The sequence below is a fragment of the Hyperolius riggenbachi genome, chromosome 9, assembly GCF_040937935.1.
Source record: "Hyperolius riggenbachi isolate aHypRig1 chromosome 9, aHypRig1.pri, whole genome shotgun sequence".
Taxonomy (NCBI): domain Eukaryota; kingdom Metazoa; phylum Chordata; class Amphibia; order Anura; family Hyperoliidae; genus Hyperolius; species Hyperolius riggenbachi.
The window spans coordinates 21,433,038-21,452,327 of NC_090654.1; the positions used below are offsets into that span (position 1 = coordinate 21,433,038).

Below are 19,290 nucleotides of genomic sequence, written 5' to 3' on the forward strand. Positions count from 1 at the left end.
TTGCGGGGGGGGGGGGGTTGGGGGTGAAGGGACCCACGTTTAGTCGCGGGATAGCTGCGTTTTAGCAGGGGCACGCGTGCCCCTGCTAACTATGAGCTCTGAAGCGAGAATTATTCTCGCTTCAGTGTCTCTTTAAATACCTTCAGTGTTATCACTGGTGGTCATATGTCGCCACTGCACCTTCTTCTAAGTAAATTCTATTGTGGCTTTGCAGACTTCTACTGCAGTGTCAGGCAAACCCCCTGTGAGATGGGATAAGAGTGGCAAAATGTCCATATCTTCCCTTCCTCTCTGCCAGCCTATTAGGAGCTGCTATTGAGCAGAAAACCCAATGTAAATTGCAGAAGTTCCGTCAGCCTGATTTTCCCTTGTGTGAGTGTGGAACATCAGATAGTTTTCTAGAGCAACTCTGACACCCAGTGGTGCTGAATCACATTGCAGGGCTCCTGTGTTTTCCTTTAGACTTAGTTTCAATTTGTGCCCTTAACCAGTACACTATCCAGTCACTGCTTACACTATTCAGTTTTTCTAAACACTTAATAAATTGTAAGGGAAAAACTCTTCTTGATAGTTCAACTAAAAATTTTTAAGGACAGGGAATGTTCCACTCCCCCTCAGACTCGCTCCTTCCTTCAACACCTTCAAACAAGCCCCCAAAACACATTTCTTTAAAATAGCCTACCCCACATCTACCACACTCTAACTCTCTGTCAATCACCCTTTCCACAGTCCTACCTTATGTGTCCCCCCACCCTTTAGACTGTAAGCCTTGGCAGGGCCTCCCCCTTCCCTTAGTGTGTCCTTAACCCATTCGCGTTCCGTCGTTTTCACTTGAGCAATGTTCACCTCCCATTGATTAGCCTATAACTCTATCTCTACTTATCACAATGAACTGATCTATATCTTGTTTTTTCCACCACCAATTAGGCTTTCTTTGGGGGGTACATTTTGCTAAGAGCCACTTTACTGTAAATGCATTTTAACAGGAAGAATAAGAAAAAACGGAAAAAAAATCATTATTTCTCAGTTTTCAGCCATTATAGTTTTAAAATAATACATGCCTCCATAATTAAAACTCACGTATTGTATTTGCCCATATGTCCCGGTTATTACACCGTTAAAATTTTGTCCCTATCACAATGTATGGCGACAATATTTTATTTGGAAATAAAGGTGCATTTTTTCTGTTTTGCATCTATCATTATTTACAAGTTTAAAATAAAAAAAATTATAGAAATATTTCATCTTTACATTGATATTTAAAAAGTTTAGACCCTTAGGTAAATATTTACATGTTTTTTTTTTTTATTATTGTAATGTTTTTTTTTGTTTTTTTTATATTAACCACTTCCGGATTCCGGGTGGTTTGGCTGATCTGTGCTGCGGGGGCTCTTCAGCCCGCAGCACAGTTTAGAAATCAGGCAGGGTGATCAGACTTCCCCCTTTTTTTCCCTACTAGGGGGATGTCCTGCTGTGGGGGTCTGATCGCCGCCGCGCTGCTGTGCCTAGCGGGGGGGCCCCCCTCCGCAGCACTAGTCCTCCCTCTGCCTCCTTCCCTCCCTCTCCCGTCCCCTGTGTGCGGCGCAGGACGGAAAGCCGTCATGCGCCGGATAGGATAGGCTTTAGCCTATCAGATGCCGGCGATCCCCGGCCAATCAGAGGCCGGGGATCGCCGATCTCCTCTACGGCGCTGCTGCGCAGCAGCGCCGTATACATGTAAACACCGGGGAAGATCTTCCCCGCATGTTTACATTTACCCTGCGAGCCACGATCGGCGGCTCACAGGGTGTTCACGGAGACACCCTCCGTGAACTGACATGGAACGGCCGCTCATACGAGTGGCCGTTTCCATGCAATCCACTTCAGGATTCTGGGGCGTAGTTAAGCGTACGCAGAATCCTGAAGTGGTTAAACATTTTATTTGGGTATTTTTGGGAGGGTGGGATGTAAACAATAGTTTTATAATGTAAATGTGTCTCGAGTTTTATTTTTTTTTACTTTTAGTTGTATTTTTACTTTTTGGCCACAAGATGGCCATGAGTTTGTTTACATGACGTCACTCTAAGCGTAACATACGCTTAGAGAGACGCATGGGGGAGGTAACAGCCAGAAAAAGCGCAGCTTCCGAGAGAAGCTGTCGCTTTTTCAGCGGGGGAGAGGAATCAGTGATCGGGCACCGTAGCCCGATTCACTGATTGCCTGGCTAACGAACCGCGGGCCGGGAGCGCGCGTGCACCCGCGCGATCGGCCGCGGGAGCGCGTGGTAGCGCGCATGGTTCCTGGACGTAGTTTCCAAGTCCAGGAACTAAAATAGGTTAATTTTACTACCCCGGCAATTACACCCTTCTCATGGACTAACTCGTACTTGATTTGCCGGGTCTCTGTAAACCGCATTTTATACCCTGATTGTATGTATAACCTTGTGCTATGTTGTATTACCAGTTGCTACCTCTCTGTCTGTCACCCCTTGTTGCAATGTATGTATCCCTATTTATTCTCCAGCGCTGCGTAATATGTTGGCGCTTTATAAATACAATAAATAATAATAATAGTGAATTTGCATTCAGTGGTCCCATTGGGCAGAGGGCTCACCAATGGCAGTAAGGACCCATTCACACTTGTAATCGCAAAGCGCTAGCCTTTTGTGTGGGTGATTTATTTGCGATTAACGCAGAAACAAATATTCGTTCTTTGAGCGATTGCGATCAGCACTTTTATAAGCACTGGATCGCAATTGCTCTTCAAACGCTAAAAAATGCTGCAGGTAACGCGTTTGGCAATTGCCGCGAATCGCCCGCGATCGACGGCAATTGCCACAGTGAGATCACTGCCATATACTTTATATTGCGCTATCGCTTTAATAATTGCTAGCACTTCAGGGATTAACGGGAATCTCCCGCTAATCACTCTATTGGGAACGGGCCCTAACTGACTGACAGTGCGGATAAATATGAAATATGTGTTAAAGGACCACTATAGTGTAAAAAATAAGCAGTTAAAATCTGACGGCACTGACAATTTTTGGATTAGTCCATCTCCTCATGGGGGACTCTCAGGGTTTTCTTTTTCTTTGACTTCTCAAGCATTTTCTGAATGGCAGTTGCTAAGTCTAATGGCCAAATTAGTTAGTAAAATAAAATGCCAGGCTTTCTACTCACTTGCACACTATTTTGGCAGTTAGACTAAGTAACTGCCATTCAGGAAATAGTTAGAAAAACAAATAAAACCCTGAGAATCCCCCATGGGGAGATGGACTAGTCCAAAACCTGTTACTTCTGTCAGATTTTAACTGCTTATTTGTTTCGCTGTAGTGGTCCTTAAAAGTAGACCTGAACTCTTGCACATGACAGAAGGAAAACATAGAGAAATGCACCCTGTATGCATACCTCCCAACTTTTTGAGATGAGAAAGAGGGACACTTAAGCTCTGCCCCTGCCACACCCCTGATCACGCCCCTGGCACACCTCTAGTCACGCACACCATAAAGATTTCATAAGGAAAATATGTTGTTTTATTTCCACACTGGTCCTTTCTATCCTGGTTCATTTTCCTTCATAGTAACATTTTAAAATCAGTAATATATCAACTTAAAGGATGGGAATAAAGTTTAGAGTCAAACAAACACATTTTTAGTAGAGAAATATAAATATTTACATAGAAAGAGGGACAGTCCTGAAAGAGGGACAAATGAGGAGGAAAGAGGGACAGAGGGACAGGGTCCCAAAGAGGGACTGTCCCTCCGAAAGAGGGACAGTTGGGAGCTATGCTGTATGTATTAAGAGGGTTTAGCCTGTCTAATCCACCGTTCTCTGTGACTAATCACAAGTTGTAATTTGAACCCTCAGCCGTGTCAGCTGGCTGCCACGACAGAGAATTAACTGATAAACTCAGGATGTTAGCAATATGTCCGAAAGCAGGATTATGCTGTTTATTATGCTGTTTATTATGGTGTCGCTTATCTTTTAGAGCGGAGAGGAAGTTTTGAGTTCAGGTCCACTTTATAGGGGGGAGGAGGGGGTTCACGCTGATAAATGCATTTGGTGTGAATAAAAAAAAGCAATCCAAGTCATTAAGTTTTAATGCTACATTTTAGGTAGGTCATTGTACACCACTCTTTGCTTGCCCTCCTTGTGTAAGCACTGCTTCACAACCCTCAGTATGGAGCTCAGCCTGCGGTCGAGAGCGAGGAGATGAGGTTCCGTCAGGATTGGGGTAAGAGGGTCTTCAGACAAGGACTCCCGCATGACGTCACTCAGGAGATACGGCTCGGTGGCCAGAAGTTCAAGACGCAGCAGAGTCGACTTCTTAATCCTAGAAGAAAATAAACAGAATGCTACAGTATGAAAATTACTATAGATTACCCAGGGTTGGGCCGAGGCAGAGGCGAGAGAGGCTCCAGTCTCAGGGCGCAGTGTAGGAGGGGGCGCAGGGGAGGGGGCGCAGGGCGGTGGTGAGGCAGAGGCGAGAGAGGCTCCAGCCTCAGGGCGCAGTGTAGGAGGGGGCGCAGGGAGGTGGTGAGGCAGAGGCGAGAGAGGCTCCAGCCTCAGGGCGCAGTGTAGGAGGGGGCGCAGGGAGGTGGTGAGGCAGAGGCGAGAGAGGCTCCAGCCTCAGGGCGCAGTGTAGGAGGGGGTGCAGGGCCAGGCCGAGGCGAGAGAGACTCCAGCCTCAGGGCGCAGTGTAGGAGGGGGCACAGGGCCAGGCCGAGGCGAGAGAGGCTCCAGCCTCAGGGCGCAGTGTAGGAGGGGGTGCAGGGCAGGGCCAAAGCAGAGGCGAGAGAGGCTCCAGCCTCAGGGTGCAGTGTAGGAGGGGGCGCAGGGAGGTGGTGAGGCAGAGGCGAGAGAGGCTCCAGCCTCAGGGCGCAGTGTAGGAGGGGGTGCAGGGCCAGGCCGAGGCGAGAGAGGCTCCAGCCTCAGGGCGCAGTGTAGGAGGGGGCACAGGGCCAGGCCGAGGCGAGAGAGGCTCCAGCCTCAGGGCACAGTGTAGGAGGGGGTGCAGGGCAGGGCCAAAGCAGAGTCGAGAGAGGCTCCAGCCTCAGGGCGCAGTGTAGGAGGGGGTGCAGGGCAGGGCCAAAGCAGAGGCGAGAGAGGCTCCAGCCTCAGGGCGCAGTGTAGGAGGGGGCGCATGGCCGGGCTGAGGCAGAGGCGAGAGAAGCTCCAGCCTCAGGGCGCAGTGTAGGAGGGGGCGCACAAGTCACTCAGCTATCATTCCCCTATTGTGTTTGAAGGAAAGAGAAATAAAAAAGGAAGAGGTATGGCAGTGACTGCAAGCCAGATAACTAGAGATTAAGGTGTTGTGGGCCCTGAGCTGCCTGTTAGTCTAATAGCAATCAGTGTGTGACAGCTGGGGTGGGAGGGATGAGGGAGGGGCCTCTTAGTGTAATAGCAATCAGTGTGTGACGGCTGGGGTGGGAGAGATGGAGGGGCGCACTTTGGTGTCTCAGCCTTGGGGGCTGGAGGACCTTGTCCCGGCAATAAGATAATCACAATGGGATTGCGCCTCTCATCCTTTGTGGTTTCATACACCCCTCCCCCTGAGGGGTGACCTCCTCAAGCCTTTGGGTTCTTGGTCCTGGTTTTTTCCCGCACCCACCTGGAGACGGTTATTCTCCAAAGGTGCTGGTTGCAGGGGCATAACAATAGACCCTGCAAGGAAAGCAGCAGCAGGGAGGCCCAGAAGCCACACGGGGCCTCATCCTGGGAGACTGACAACTAAGGGCAAGGAGAGAAAAAAACTTTATGCTTTCTGCACAATTCTTCTCATGACTGCATCTGCTCAGCCACTGATAAGGAATTATACAAAGTTTTGCAGATAAATATTTGTAGACAGTCTCTATTCAGTGTTCTGCAGGCTCTTCTGTACAGTGCCCCGCCTCCAACCTCTCCACCCCTTCCCAAGTCCTCTGTACTGTAGTGATGCTAAAGAAGTCTGCACAGCCAGTTCTGCTCCATCAGAGATGGACAGAGTAAGTGTAATAAGCCAAGGCTGGGAGCACACTCATCTGTCGGTTTTCTGTATTCTTGGAGCTAATGTAATTGATAGAGAAAATGCCTGCAGTGCTTCACTGCTGTCTGTTTTTATCTGCATGGGGAAAACACATTCAAGTGTGCCAATTGAATATACATTGGTTCTCAGTTTATTGGTGCAGAAAGTGTGGGGGGCATGGAGAGGGATTTTGGAGGGAGGGGTCCCATCCAAAGTTTTGCAGGGGGGCCCAATCATTTCTAGTTACACCCCTGACTGGTTGAATGGTTTCTCAGGCTTACAACCCACCCTTGTGAGTACCACAGTCTCCAATTTAAACTACTCCACACCAGAGCCGGGACAAGGTCCTCCAGCACCCAAGGCTGAGACAGCAAAGTGCGCCCCTCCATCCCTGCCACCCCAGCCATCACACACTGATTGCTATTAGACTAAGAGGCGCCACAGCCCACAACCTCCCCAACACCTTAATATCTAGTTATCTGGTTTGCAGTCACTGCTATGTATCCCCTTTTCTTATTTCTTTCTGCTTCATACACAATTAGGAATGACAGCTGAATGAATTATGCGCCCCCTTCTACACTGCGCCCTGAGGCTGGAGCCTCTCCAGCCTATGCCTCGGCCCGGCCCTGCTCCACACCAATTGTGAATGTATTACACTATCCGGGCTCCTGGTGTCTCTGTGTTTATTTTGCATAAGGTTTACCTTATCCACTTTACAGTCTTCAACTTCATAGATTACCCGAATAGCTCCGGGGGACACATACAGCATCATCACCATGAGTCAGTCCCGAGAGCTGCTCGGGTATTCCTCACTGGTCATATGTCTAGTGCCCAACATCACCAACTAATTATCATGTTTGCCTTCTGGGTTTGCCCATGAAATACCGTATATTTTGGGGTACAAGACGACTGGGTGTATTAGACGACCCCTCAACTTTTCCAGTTAAAATATAGAGTTTGAGACATACTCGCAGTATAAGACTACCTCTCTTCCAATGCACACCAAATAAAAATTAAAAAAACATCATATACTGGTGCTGTGTATGAACAGATACTGGTGCTGTACTGTATGTGGTACCCAGTGTATAACCGTATATAGGCGATTGACTGGTTGGATTGGTCAGCTCTCTGTCTACCGGTTTATCAGAGCGGTATGGAAGAATAGATCTCGCTGTGTCTATAAAACACGCCTCTTTCACCCCTCTGGCCCCGCCCTTGTATCCTATGTACCTCCTTCTCTGCCTCTCAGATCTCGCACATGTGCGCCTGCGCCGCTTCACTACATTCCTCAGCAGCGATATCTGAGAGGCGGTAACAGGATAGGGCGTATCACCCGGCATCAGTGACACCCGGCGTATAAGATGACCCCTGACTTTTCATAAGATTTTCAAGGGTTAAAAAGTAGTCCTATACGCCAGAATATACAGTAATTGCTCGAGAAAGGTCTTGCAGGAGATCAAAATAGACTAGTACCATTGCATTTTTTTGCCTATACCATTGCCGTGGACGTTAATGCAAACCTGAAGCAGAAAAAAAAAACGTAAAAAAAGTATGATATAATGAATTGTGTGTGTAGTACGGATAATGAATAGTGCATTAGTAGCAAAGAAAAGAGTCTCAAATATTTATTTTCAGCTATATAGTTTTTTTTTCTTCAAAACATTGCATCATTCTGTCATATTTGCTGTTTAGAAACCACACTCTGTCTTTTAAGCTATAAAACAAAGCCGAAGTAATGACTGTTTGAACTTTCCTGCAGTAAAACCTTATCTCACCTGACTTTAGCTCAAAGTCATATGATCAGAAAAGCTCAAACTGAAATAGATATCCTGCCTTCAAATATTGCCATCTAGTGATGGAAAATTATATTAAAATGACACTGCCTACCGCTTTGGGTTTTTTTTTTAGAGATGGGACAAATCCAAAATTTCCTCTAATCCGAAAAGATTCTCAATTTTCTCAAATATTTTTAATCTAGCGATTCCTGTACATAAGAGTTGTGTGATATCTGTAAGAATAGTAGTTAGACTTAGAATATACCATTATTCCATACTATCAGGGCCAGATTTAGGCCAAGGCCACCTAGGCCATGGCCTGGGGCACCACAGGATCAGGGGCACCAAAGCAGCAGGCTAAAGTGGTGCAGCATTTGCAAGCTTGCAAATGCTGCAATGCAGGTACTCTGCGGTCAGCAGCCTGTGCAGTGGCCACCATGCGTGCAGCAGCCACCTTGCTCTCTGTGCACGTGTGCATTGTGGCCGGCGGCTATGGACTTGGGCAGCATTGGAGACAGAAAGGAAGAGGAAGCTTCTGCACTGGAGACGAGCGGAGAAATTAGTGACACTGATGGCTGCTGTGGTGTGAAGGTGAGCTGGCTATATATACTGAAAGCTGCAGGGGTGGGAAAAAGAGGGATTAAGGGAGACATCTGTCTACCTATACTGGAGGGAAGGGGGGAGGGGTCATCCTGCTACCTATACACTGGAGGGAAGGGGAGGGGTCATCTCGCTACCTATACTGAAGGGGACGGCTGGTGACAGTGGCCTTGGGCAGTAAAGAGTACAAATCCGGCCCTACATACTATACCATACTTTGAATACTATACATACTACATACTACACCATACTATGAATTATCGCAAATTCTTTCTGTTTTAAGAAAGCAAACTTTTGTTTTTCTTAACATCTTAGTAAGGGGGCTTTTAGGACCATTGTAGTCCCTTACACACTCCAATGAGTTCTGGGTCACCATGAGCTTGCTGGTTAGTCTGTACCTCTCGGTGTTACAAGCCTTACTGCATAGAGCCAAGTTAATCCATGCTATGCACTGATGAGGATCAAACAATCCGTAACAGTCTGTATGCATGTTGGATTATTATGGCTCTGTACAAATTAACAAGCTAACACATCATTGCATTCCAGCGGTTCTGGAGGTGTGTTTAGCTTCTAAGGGTAACAATGGTTAATTTGCATATATTCAGCAGTGTTGCATTGTGGGAGACATCTCAAGCTCACTCTAACCTGAATTATCGCAAATTCTTTCTGTTTTAAGAAAGCAAACTTTTGTTATTCTTACATGGATCACACAATTCTTATTTTACAGTATGTCACATATCGAATTACCCATCTATCCCCATTGATTATAATAAAAACAAACAGGTTTCTTATCAGATCTTCCCAGTAATATAACATTTTGGTGCAGCAAGTGATAACCATTTATGTAGTGTCACAGAAAAACAAACCCAAAGACAATGGAGGCATACAGAACACTGAAACTTTACAGTAATTAAGGTACATGAACAGAGCAGGGACAAGGTCCTCCAGCACCCAAGGCTGAGACAGCAAAGTGCGCCCCTCCATCCCTCCCACCCCAGCCGTCACACACTGATTGCTATTAGACTAAGAGGGCCACAGGGCCCACAACCTCCCCAACACCTTAATATCTAGTTATCTGGTTTGCAGTAACTGCTATGTATCCCCTTTTCTTATTTCTTTCTGCTTCATACACAATTAGGAATGACAACTGAATGAATTGTGCGCCCCCCTCCTACACTGCGCCCTGAGGCTGGAGCCTCTCCAGCCTATGCCTCGGCCCGGCCCTGTACATGAATGTAAAGAGTGGGAACAACTGTCTTTCTTCAACCGAAACCAAGGTAAGACGCTTTCGCATAAGACAACTTTAAACGGTATATAATTAGGAATGAGGCAGCACAAGAACTCTTTGATATTGTGCAGACAATGAACCCGAACCGACACCACGAGGTAATTACCAACCTACGCTTCAAACTCCCGTCAAGATGTGCGTGAGCGTTTTTCACCTATCGCAATTAGAGAATTGACCCAGTGAAACGTATTGTACCTACGCATAATGTAATTGTTGAGGTAATTTTTGTCCGTTTGATAAAACTGCTGAACTTTTTTTCTGCAACACGGCTGCTGAACTTCGGACAAATATTTGTGTATAGGTGTTTTTTGTAGGAATAGAGGCGCCAGTGCAGTATAAGATAGAGTAAAAAACTTTTTGAAAATGGAAGTGGGGGTGGGGTTACAGTGGGCTTACTTCCCCACAGACAACACTATAGTATAGTATTAAATAAGAACAAGAGTTTATTTCTTACACCAATAAAATACTGCAACGCATTTCGTAGGTCTGTAGCCCGCTTCCTCGGGCAACCAAAAAAAAAAGTCAGGATGAGCCTCATTGGTGTAGATGTGTCAGTTTATTACAGGGAGTTCAGTTGGCTGCTATGTCAAACCCATCAACTTACATGTGATGATATTGAGGTCTGTCAAACTTCGGACTGAGTGGGGTGAATGTGAAAGTGGCGCTGAATGCCATGCCATCCTCATTTTCAAAAAATTCTATACGTCTATAACATGACAATCAGATTAAAATCCTCTGTGTTTAAGCAACCACTAATGACAAAATTCACAAGCTAGTTCAGAAGAAATAACACAGAGGTATCATAAACCTTAACCCCCTTGCCGGTCCAATCCCCGCGGCAAGGGGGCAGCAGAGCACTTTTTTTTTTTTTTTTTTTTAATCATGTAGCGAGCCCAGGGCTCGCTACATGATAGCCGCTGAGCAGCGGCATCCCCCCACCCACTCTGATCGCCTCCGGCGATCAGAGTAAGCAGGAAATCCCGTACAGAACGGGATTTCCTGCTGAGCTACCCCGGTCGCCATGGCGACGGGGCGAGATGACTTCACCGTCGTCATGGACGTCAGGACGTCAGAGGGAATCCCTATCCACCCTTCAGTGCTGCCAGGCACTGATTGGCCAGGCTGCGCAGGGGTCTTGGGGGGGGCGGCTCGGCGCGGCGGGTAGCGGTGACGATCGCGTACCGCACGCAGCTAACAAAGTGCTAGGTGCGTGTAGGGAAAAAAAGTTTTGAAAATCGGCCCAGCGGGGCCTGAGAAATCCTCTTATGCAGGTTACCCCAAGCTGAGCTCGGGATAACCGGCAAGGAGGTTAATTATCTCAGGCTTCTTCAAAAAGTTTTCAGTTTACGCACTACACTCAGCTTTCTAAATGATTTCACAGAGCAGGCTAATTCACTTTTTTCTGCAGAAAAAAACAAGATACGGTGAGAGACTGTTCTGCTTGTGATCATTACACATTCTGCTTGTGATCATTACTCCCTTCTGCCTCTGATATCTCTGGCTAGTAACACCACCTTCTCCTCCTGCCCAGGCTGAGCTCCCATAAGCCCTTGCTACATGGATCTGAGAGTACCAAGGTACCGGAGAAGCTGTGGGCGATGCTTGTTTACAATTAAAACCAAAAAAAAGTATTTGGCTTGAGGAATGCCCTATAAACTATATGAAAGGAACACAATTATGCAATGAGTAAAAGTTTTTCTGATCCACTTTAACTCTTCCTTTACTGGAAACAATATGAGACTCATATCTGTGCTACTAATGTGTTATTCCTTAGCAGTACTACACATACAAAACATTATATCATACGTTTACTTTCACTTCAGATTCCCTTTAAAGTTCTCAGGCAGTAAATCCATATAAAGGGTAAGTCTGTGAGGCCCAGTTCATAACAATACATCTGGCCTCTGATAACAGTAAGGGCCTGTTCAGACTATATGCGTTCCTAGCCGTTTTCAGGGAACATGTCCGGATACCAAAAACGCATAGAAACGGCTCCTAATGCTTTTGAATGGGCTAGTTCACATGTATGCGTATGAGACGCATACGTTTCTCATCCGCATTGCTGCACGCAGTTCTGTGCGATACGCATAGAAACGGACGCAATGAAAGTCTATGGACGCGTATCAAAAACGCGTACTATTGCGTTTTTAGCGTCCGTTTTCCTCTGCGGTTCCCATAATTCTTTTTTTTCCCCTGGGTCACGTGTTTGTGCAAAACGCAATAGAAAACGCATTCAAACGCAAGAAAAACGCATGCGTTTTTCAACTTGCGTTTCTTTGAATTTATACGCGTTCTACAAACGCAGCAAGTATGAACAGGCCCTAATGCTTTTCTCATAAACTGACCTGCAGCACTGCTGAAGAGGAGCGAGAATAGAAAGGTCGTCATCGGAATAACGCCCAAATCTACAAATGAAAATGTGGCAGATGTTATATGAATATAAACTTTGTTAGTAGTCATAGTTTGTCTTTTGCTTTATTATTTTAACTGTAGCATTTTTTTATTTTATTGCTTATATCCACTAATATGAACCAAATGCACAGAAAAAAACTTTTGTGTTTGTTGCAACATAAGTTTACAGGACAGGTGCTGCCCAAGAAATAAAATGTTATTACAATATAAGAGGCAGTGTAGTAGGTATTAATTATCCTGTAGAAGAACAATCAATAAAGATTACAATATTAATGCATTGCCTCAATGCGTTTCGTGGATCACTCAACTTCATCAGGTGAAATGTACTCAAAGGTCTGTAAAGGAGAGTGTGCCATAACAGAGTTGCTCGCATGCTCCTTTACAGACCACTGTGCAAATTTTAACCTGACAAAGTAAAGAAATCCATAAAGCATGTTGAGGTGATGCATTTAAAGAGACACTGAAGCGAGAAAAAAAATATGATATAATGAATTGGTTGTGTACTATGAATAATTACTAGAAGATTAGCAGCAAAGAAAATATTCTCATACTTTTATTTTCAGGTATATAGTGTTTTTTCTAACATTGCATTATTCTATAATATGTACAGATTACACAACACTCAGCATTCAAAATGATTCTTTCAGAGCAGTCTGTGAACTAATGACCTCTCCTCTAGCAGAGAAAAAGTAAACAGTTCACTTACAGTTGAGATAATAAAAGTCAGATAACAGCCCTCTCCAGGACTAACTTAGTCGGAGAGCTTAATGGCTTGTTTGCATAGAAATAACAACTGGAGTTTCTCAACTCTTCCTGTACTGGAAACAATTAGACTGATGTATCTGATCTTAATGTTTTATTTCTTAGCTGTACTACACATACAAATCATAATATCATAATTTTTTTTTCGCTTCAGTGTCTCTTTAAGTTCTTCTGTTTAAGGGTCAGCTTTCTTTTAGAGGGTAAGTACTACACTTACACTCCTTTTTAAATTTTAATTATTATTATTTTTTATTTTATTTTTTGCCCATTGCAAACTTATACATAGTTTGTCTCTATCCCAAGTGGAAGAGATTCTGTTTTGAGCTTTTTAAACCTGCAATACAACCTTTTGGAATCTAGAGAAAGCCCTGCCTACCCGAGTGGAGACAGATTATTTGCCACATGCTTTATCATGTGGTTACTTTGAAAGTGACCCATTTTTATGAGCTCCCTTTCTTGATTACATTTTTCTACAATTTCTTGAGATAGTATAGTCAGAGGGTTCGGATCCATGGCTGGCCCTGTGGAAAGGGCCCGTGGGCCTTTGCCTAGGGAGTCAAAACACAGGGGGGTGGGGGTGCAACGAGGCAGGTAAGCTGACAAATTCATTGCTCCACCTGGCTAGGCCATTCTCCCACTCCCTACAGCGCAGACCCATACCGCAGAGTGCAGTCTGTGCCTATGTCCTGCGGGAGGCTACGGAAGTAATAGGCTCTGCTGTTGTTTCCGTGAATTTCACATCTATTCTTACGATAAGCGCCTCTGTCAGAGGCAGACAGAGGCGCTTTTCGTGACCTTGAGACTGTACTGCGTGTACTCCTATTTGTTATTGCCTGAGGAAGCAGGAATACACCTGCGAAACGCGTTGCATGATTGTCTGGAGTATATAAATAAACCTGTTGTTGTTAAAAAGCTGACAGTATCTTGTCTACTTCAAGGAGGCGAGTCCACCACCACCTCCTGAGGAATTTTAAACGTTTTAGCACCTTTTATCCTGTTGGCGCCTCTGTTCACTCTTATATTACCCAATAAACAATGGTTTCTGTGCGCAACTCCTCATACACAACCCAATCTTATCAAATGCTGCCGATCCAAATTGATGCTCAATGTCAATTCATAAATCTCAAATGTAGTCTATAGTGATCAGCGCAATATGGATTCCCAATCTGTTCAAATAGCTTGCTATCTTCTCAATCCACCACCACACCGCTTGTGAGATCACTCACCAGCTCCTTAGATCATAATAAATGATCATATGCGTCCAAGGGGACCCCTTGGGAAAGTCACGTGGACGAAACCGGTTGGGGAGGAGCTACAGGACGCGTGAGGGATTGCGGAAGTGCGCGGATGTCAGTCGGACGGCGGTATTGCGTGGAGTAAACGGCCGGACGCTGCCCGCTATCTAAACCAACCCTGCGCTTACTTGTATGCCTGTTATGGACATACATATATGACACGTGAGTGTAATAGATTGTGTTTTTAAAAGCAATAAATTTTAAAGTGAACTGGATTACGCTATGTGGAGCGTGTTTATATGTTTTTACTTATGAGGATCTGAGGAGAAGGCTGCGAAGAGCCCACTTGCGACCAGACGGCTGGTGTATTTTGACTGCACGCATATGATCATTTATTATGATCTAAGGAGCTGGTGAGTGATCTTACAAGCGGTGTGGTGGTGGATTATGAAGATAGCAAGCCATTTGAACAGATTGGGAATCCATATTGCGCTGATCACTATAGACTACACTCTTATATTACCAATATCCACCCCTGGTGGAGGGGTCGATCCCCATCTCTTTTTTCCTGATCTACAGAGAGCGACTTTTAATCCTAAGTGAGGACAGGTCTAATCTCCTCACCTGCCTGTACAGTGGTTGCCTAGGAGGGGAGGTAACCCACTTCTGTGAGTATATACACTATATACTTTTCAATTCCATCCTATTGTTTTGCTTACTACACTATATTGGGCTCTCGGTGTCCCCACTTTTGTTTATCTTCAACATTAAAGAATACCTTAGTCCTTACTAGTTTCGGAAATTGATGCCCTGTGTGTGTATGTGTGTGTATGTGTGTGTGTGGGGGGGGGGGGGGGGAGGGGTGTGCGCATAGACTAACTGTACGTCTTGTGGCCCAGCGTCTGCCTCCATTGATCTGTAACTGGGCCCATCCCAAAGCCCTGGTTGGAGCAGGCGCAGTACCCTCTTTCTCTGCAATTAAGACATCTCCTGAAAGTAAGCCCTAGCAGGAATTCTGAGCATGCTCAAAATATAAGCCCTACCCCGAAAGTAAGCCCGGGCTGCAGTAAGGTGAAAAAGTATGGCAACTTGTGTTATTACCAGAGCCCATGGTCTCTCGGGTGGGATCATGGCTCTGTCACTGGCACGATCACTGCACTCGCTACTACTCAGTGGACCAATAACAGAGCCATGGTCCTGCCTACGAGATCATCGGTTCGAGTTAAAACAAAAGTTGCCATACTTCTTCCCCATAGGCTGCTAATCAAGGGACACCGCAGCATGAAGCTGGGGGAAGAAGAGGATTAGGGGGACATCGCTGGACACAGGGGACAGCGCAACATGGAGCTTAGGGGTAAGAGGAGGATGCAGGGGGACATCGGAGGACACCAGGAGGACATACAGTTACATGATGGGACACAGGAGTTTAGGGAATAGAGGAGGGCACTAAAGGTACAGGGGGGACACAGGGGCACTCAAGAGGTGGATCCAGTAGAGGAAGAGGTGGCACAATTGGAGAGGCAGGAGGACACACAGCACAGAAAATTGTGTGTTGCTAGAAATATAAGACATCCCCTGAATATAAGCTCTAGCACAACATTTGGAGCAAAAATTAAGACACTCTTATTTTAGAGGAAACACGGTATGTCCGCTGGAGTAAGTGCGCACTCCTGTGGGAAGACGTAGCTGGCGTACAGTCACCAGGTGCCCAAGCGGACATACTGTGCATGCACGTGATCCGACGACATCTTCCCGTGAGAGCGCACTTGTACTCCTGCTGACACTCTGCACCTGTGCCGACCCAGACAACCAGGACTTTAGAATGGGGCTGGTTACAGATCAACAGAAGCAGACGACGGGCCATGGGGGTGCAGTAAGCCTATGTGCACCTCCCCACACACACAGGGCATCCATTTCTGAATCTAGTAAGGACTAAGTTATCCTTGAAGAGGAGCTGTTAGGTATAAGGTCTCAGAGAAAATAAACACATATATCAGTAGCTAAATATAGGCTGTACTTACATTACATATGCATTTCACTGTCCACGTTTGGATTTCACAGAATTTTTATATAGTATATGCAGAGAATGATGCTCCTGACAGCTCATGGCAGGTTCCATGTTTGTGAAGCCAAATGTGTCGTCATGTCCTGCCTGCTTCTGATCACAGAAAAGCTCATACTGAATAACACTAGTTTGCAGTGAATATTAATTAGCCATGTGGCTAGGAACAATAGCGGACTCCTGCAGTGTACTCTGCCGGGAGATTTATCAGTGCTGTGCGCTGGACTGAGTTACATGCTATTGTTACTTGACCCTGTAACTTCTCATTAGCAGCCGAGGGGAGGGCCCCAGAATGCTTTGCAGTATGGTTTGCGGCTTGCGTCCTCTTAAGAGCTTGGGTCTAACAGCTTTGCTGATAAGCACACATCAAATGAAAGAGAGATTTTTATCTTCACTATTGCCTTTTTGGCTTCGGTCTAAACTGTTTAACACAGGAGAATAGAGGTTTAAATTAGCTTCTGCAGCCTGACAGTTACTCTTTAACAGTCAGAGGCTGGAATAGGGGGCCTGTCAGATAAACAAGGGCTGCAGAGAGGGATGGGGAAGCTCTAAGGAATCTAGAGCCTTCACTCCTCTTAGGTGAGTATCTAAGTTTTTGGGTGTTTACAGTTTGGGGATGGTTACAGTTGTCCTTCCCTTCTAAACTCTTCCCTTCCGAGCTCCCCAAAATGTTTTCTCTCGATTTACCCTTTCTAGCATTCCACTATTTTACTGTGTACATCCGATTTTCACTAATAGTAACCATGAATCAACATTTAGAGCTTCAAGCCTGATTATTTACCCTCTTCCGTTATCCAAGTGCAGAAAGAAAGTCTGATTCCCAAACTTCTCAAATGTTTCATAATGGTGCCGGTCTTGGTTGCCTTTTGGTGTTGAAAAAGGAAAAAAACAATATTAGTTCTAAAACTGAAGACCTTAAAGGGAACCAGAGACGAAGCACCCTTGTGTATTTTACCATATATATCAGTGGGAACATTAGAGAAAACACTTAGACTGTATAGGCTAAGTCACGGATCAGGAACCCAGCAAGGAATACGTTCCCTGTGTTGCCGGTGCTGCGCCTCGCTCAGGTCACCCACCTGGGCATATAGGTGCAAAGATAGTGAGGAGGCGGCACACAAAAGGCTTGCTAATTAAAGCATGTATTGATAGTGGACCAACACTACATGTTACGAACCATCACGGTTCTTCATCAGGTGTATAATGAGACCAACTACAACACCTACATTTATACTAGCATGACGACCACACCTCTTAATTAGGGGGCGTGGGATTCACTAGCTAGACATAGGCCACTCCTCACTACCAAACAGCAAACACTCATAATACTTTAATATATAGTTTATTATCCCTTGTAAACCTCATAAAGACAATACAAAAATCAGTATTAAAATGTTCTTAAGGAGAAATTCCCATCTGGGCTATCTTCCAAAGATAAATATACCCACTAACCGTACTCCTAGAACATTAGAGAAAACACTTACCCTGCTCTTTGTTTCATCCTCACTGCTAAAAGTGTCTGTTATAAGCTGTGATAAGAATCCCGGACTGAGCATTCAGTCTGGCTTTGCAGGGAATAATTATAGCTGAGTCATTATAGCAGCGCCACAAGGGGGCAGGCTTGGGCTTGAAAAGACACCAGAGAAGACAGACTCGGCTATAATCTTTACGTAGCACAGCTAGACTGAGTGCTCAGTCGGGGATTCTTATCAGAGGTGATAACAGTCAGATTAAACAGAGAAGAATGAAACAAAGAGCTGATTAGGTGTTTACTGTCATGTTCCCACTGATTTATAAAGTAAAATACAAGAGGGTGCTTCATCTCTGGTTCTCTTTAAAACACGCAGTACTGATGTATATAAAGTAAAACAGATATATGCTAGTCTTTAGCTATCCAGCAACAATGGAATGTAAACTGTGTGAACGGCCAGTTCCTGATAAGGAGGATTTTGTGGCCACCTAGCATTCATCTTCTACATCGTATGCCACCCCCCTTTATAAATACTAAAAATTGTTAAAATTTTGACAGTGAAAAGTAGTGAAAGCAAATTTGAGAAGATGAATGTGCCTTGATTTTCTTATACATTTAATATTAGGTCAATAAATAACTAAAAAGCATTAAAGAATAGAGATATATATCAGTAGAAAAAGATGTGACATTAATTAATTGGATTCTTAACATACCCATCAAAAAGTCGAGAATGGCCATATCGATTAAGTCAAGAAGTCGGGTTCCTTCGTCGTAGGGTGGTGTCTCTTTTACCTCGTCGCAGTATTTAGGATCAGACTCCCAGCTAAACAGAAGAGAAATGACAGAATAAAACATATGAATAAGTCAGATGTATGGAAACAAATATGCCCTGTGTAATGAATACATAGGTCCAGCCATTCATCGACATCGAAGGACTGCTGGCCAATCTGATCTCCTCCCCTCTCCTTACGACCCTACTACCTCCAACATCTTTTAGAAGAAAGTGCGGTTGAACATCTTGAGGTTTTACCAGCCAGTGGTTATTGCAGTTCCGCTAGGATATACTGGAGTAAAGCCAGCTAGTTAGATGACAGAGCAGGTGGGATGCAGTGGTCAAGTTTGGAAATTATAAGGGCATGTACAAGTGGTTTGGATGTGTCCTCCTGAGTAAGTTAAGGGTTAATGTGGGAGATGAAGGCAACAGGAGGTGATTAAAGTCTCTATGTAGAGGTTGTTCACTTCAGCCACCCGGCCGGCACATTACTTTGCTACTACTAACCCGAAGAAGCGGGGGACACCCACGGAATGCATTGTCCTGTTTATGTTAATAAAAATATTAGTCCTATATATTCCTGGCTGATTATTCAGGATAATCGACTGTCGTGCTGATGAAGGGGGCGGGGCATCACTTATCTAATGGTAAAGCATCTGATTGGCTCAATTTCAAGCTGCATACAGTTTGCAGGAAATTTGCATGCAATCTAGAATGATTAGCAATAGCAAGTGTCACAATTGTTTGCTGCCTGCACTATAGAAGTATAATTTTTACGCTCATGATTAGAGATGTCGCGAACGGTTCCAGGCGAACTTTGGGGGTTCGCGTTCGCCTGCATCAGGCGAACTTTTGCAGAAGTTCGATTCGCCCCATAATGCTCTATTGAGCAAAACTTTGACCCTCCATATCACTGTCAGCAGACACATAA

At 45.1% G+C, this 19,290-nt stretch overlaps 1 protein-coding gene across 1 annotated transcript in view; it reads right to left on the reverse strand.

The window, feature by feature from the left end:
- Positions 1–4,073: 4,073 nt before the first annotated feature.
- LOC137531497 (extracellular serine/threonine protein kinase FAM20C-like) overlaps positions 4,074–19,290 on the reverse strand; it is an 81,149-nt gene continuing 65,932 nt past the window's right edge. The window contains exons 7-10 of the mRNA XM_068251414.1: positions 18,301–18,410; positions 16,898–16,979; positions 11,991–12,050; positions 4,074–4,311 (exon numbers count right to left, since the gene is read on the reverse strand). Of these exons, the coding sequence (XP_068107515.1) occupies positions 4,083–4,311; positions 11,991–12,050; positions 16,898–16,979; positions 18,301–18,410 (481 nt within the window). The 3' untranslated portion in view covers positions 4,074–4,082. The remainder of the gene's footprint in view (positions 4,312–11,990; positions 12,051–16,897; positions 16,980–18,300; positions 18,411–19,290) is intronic.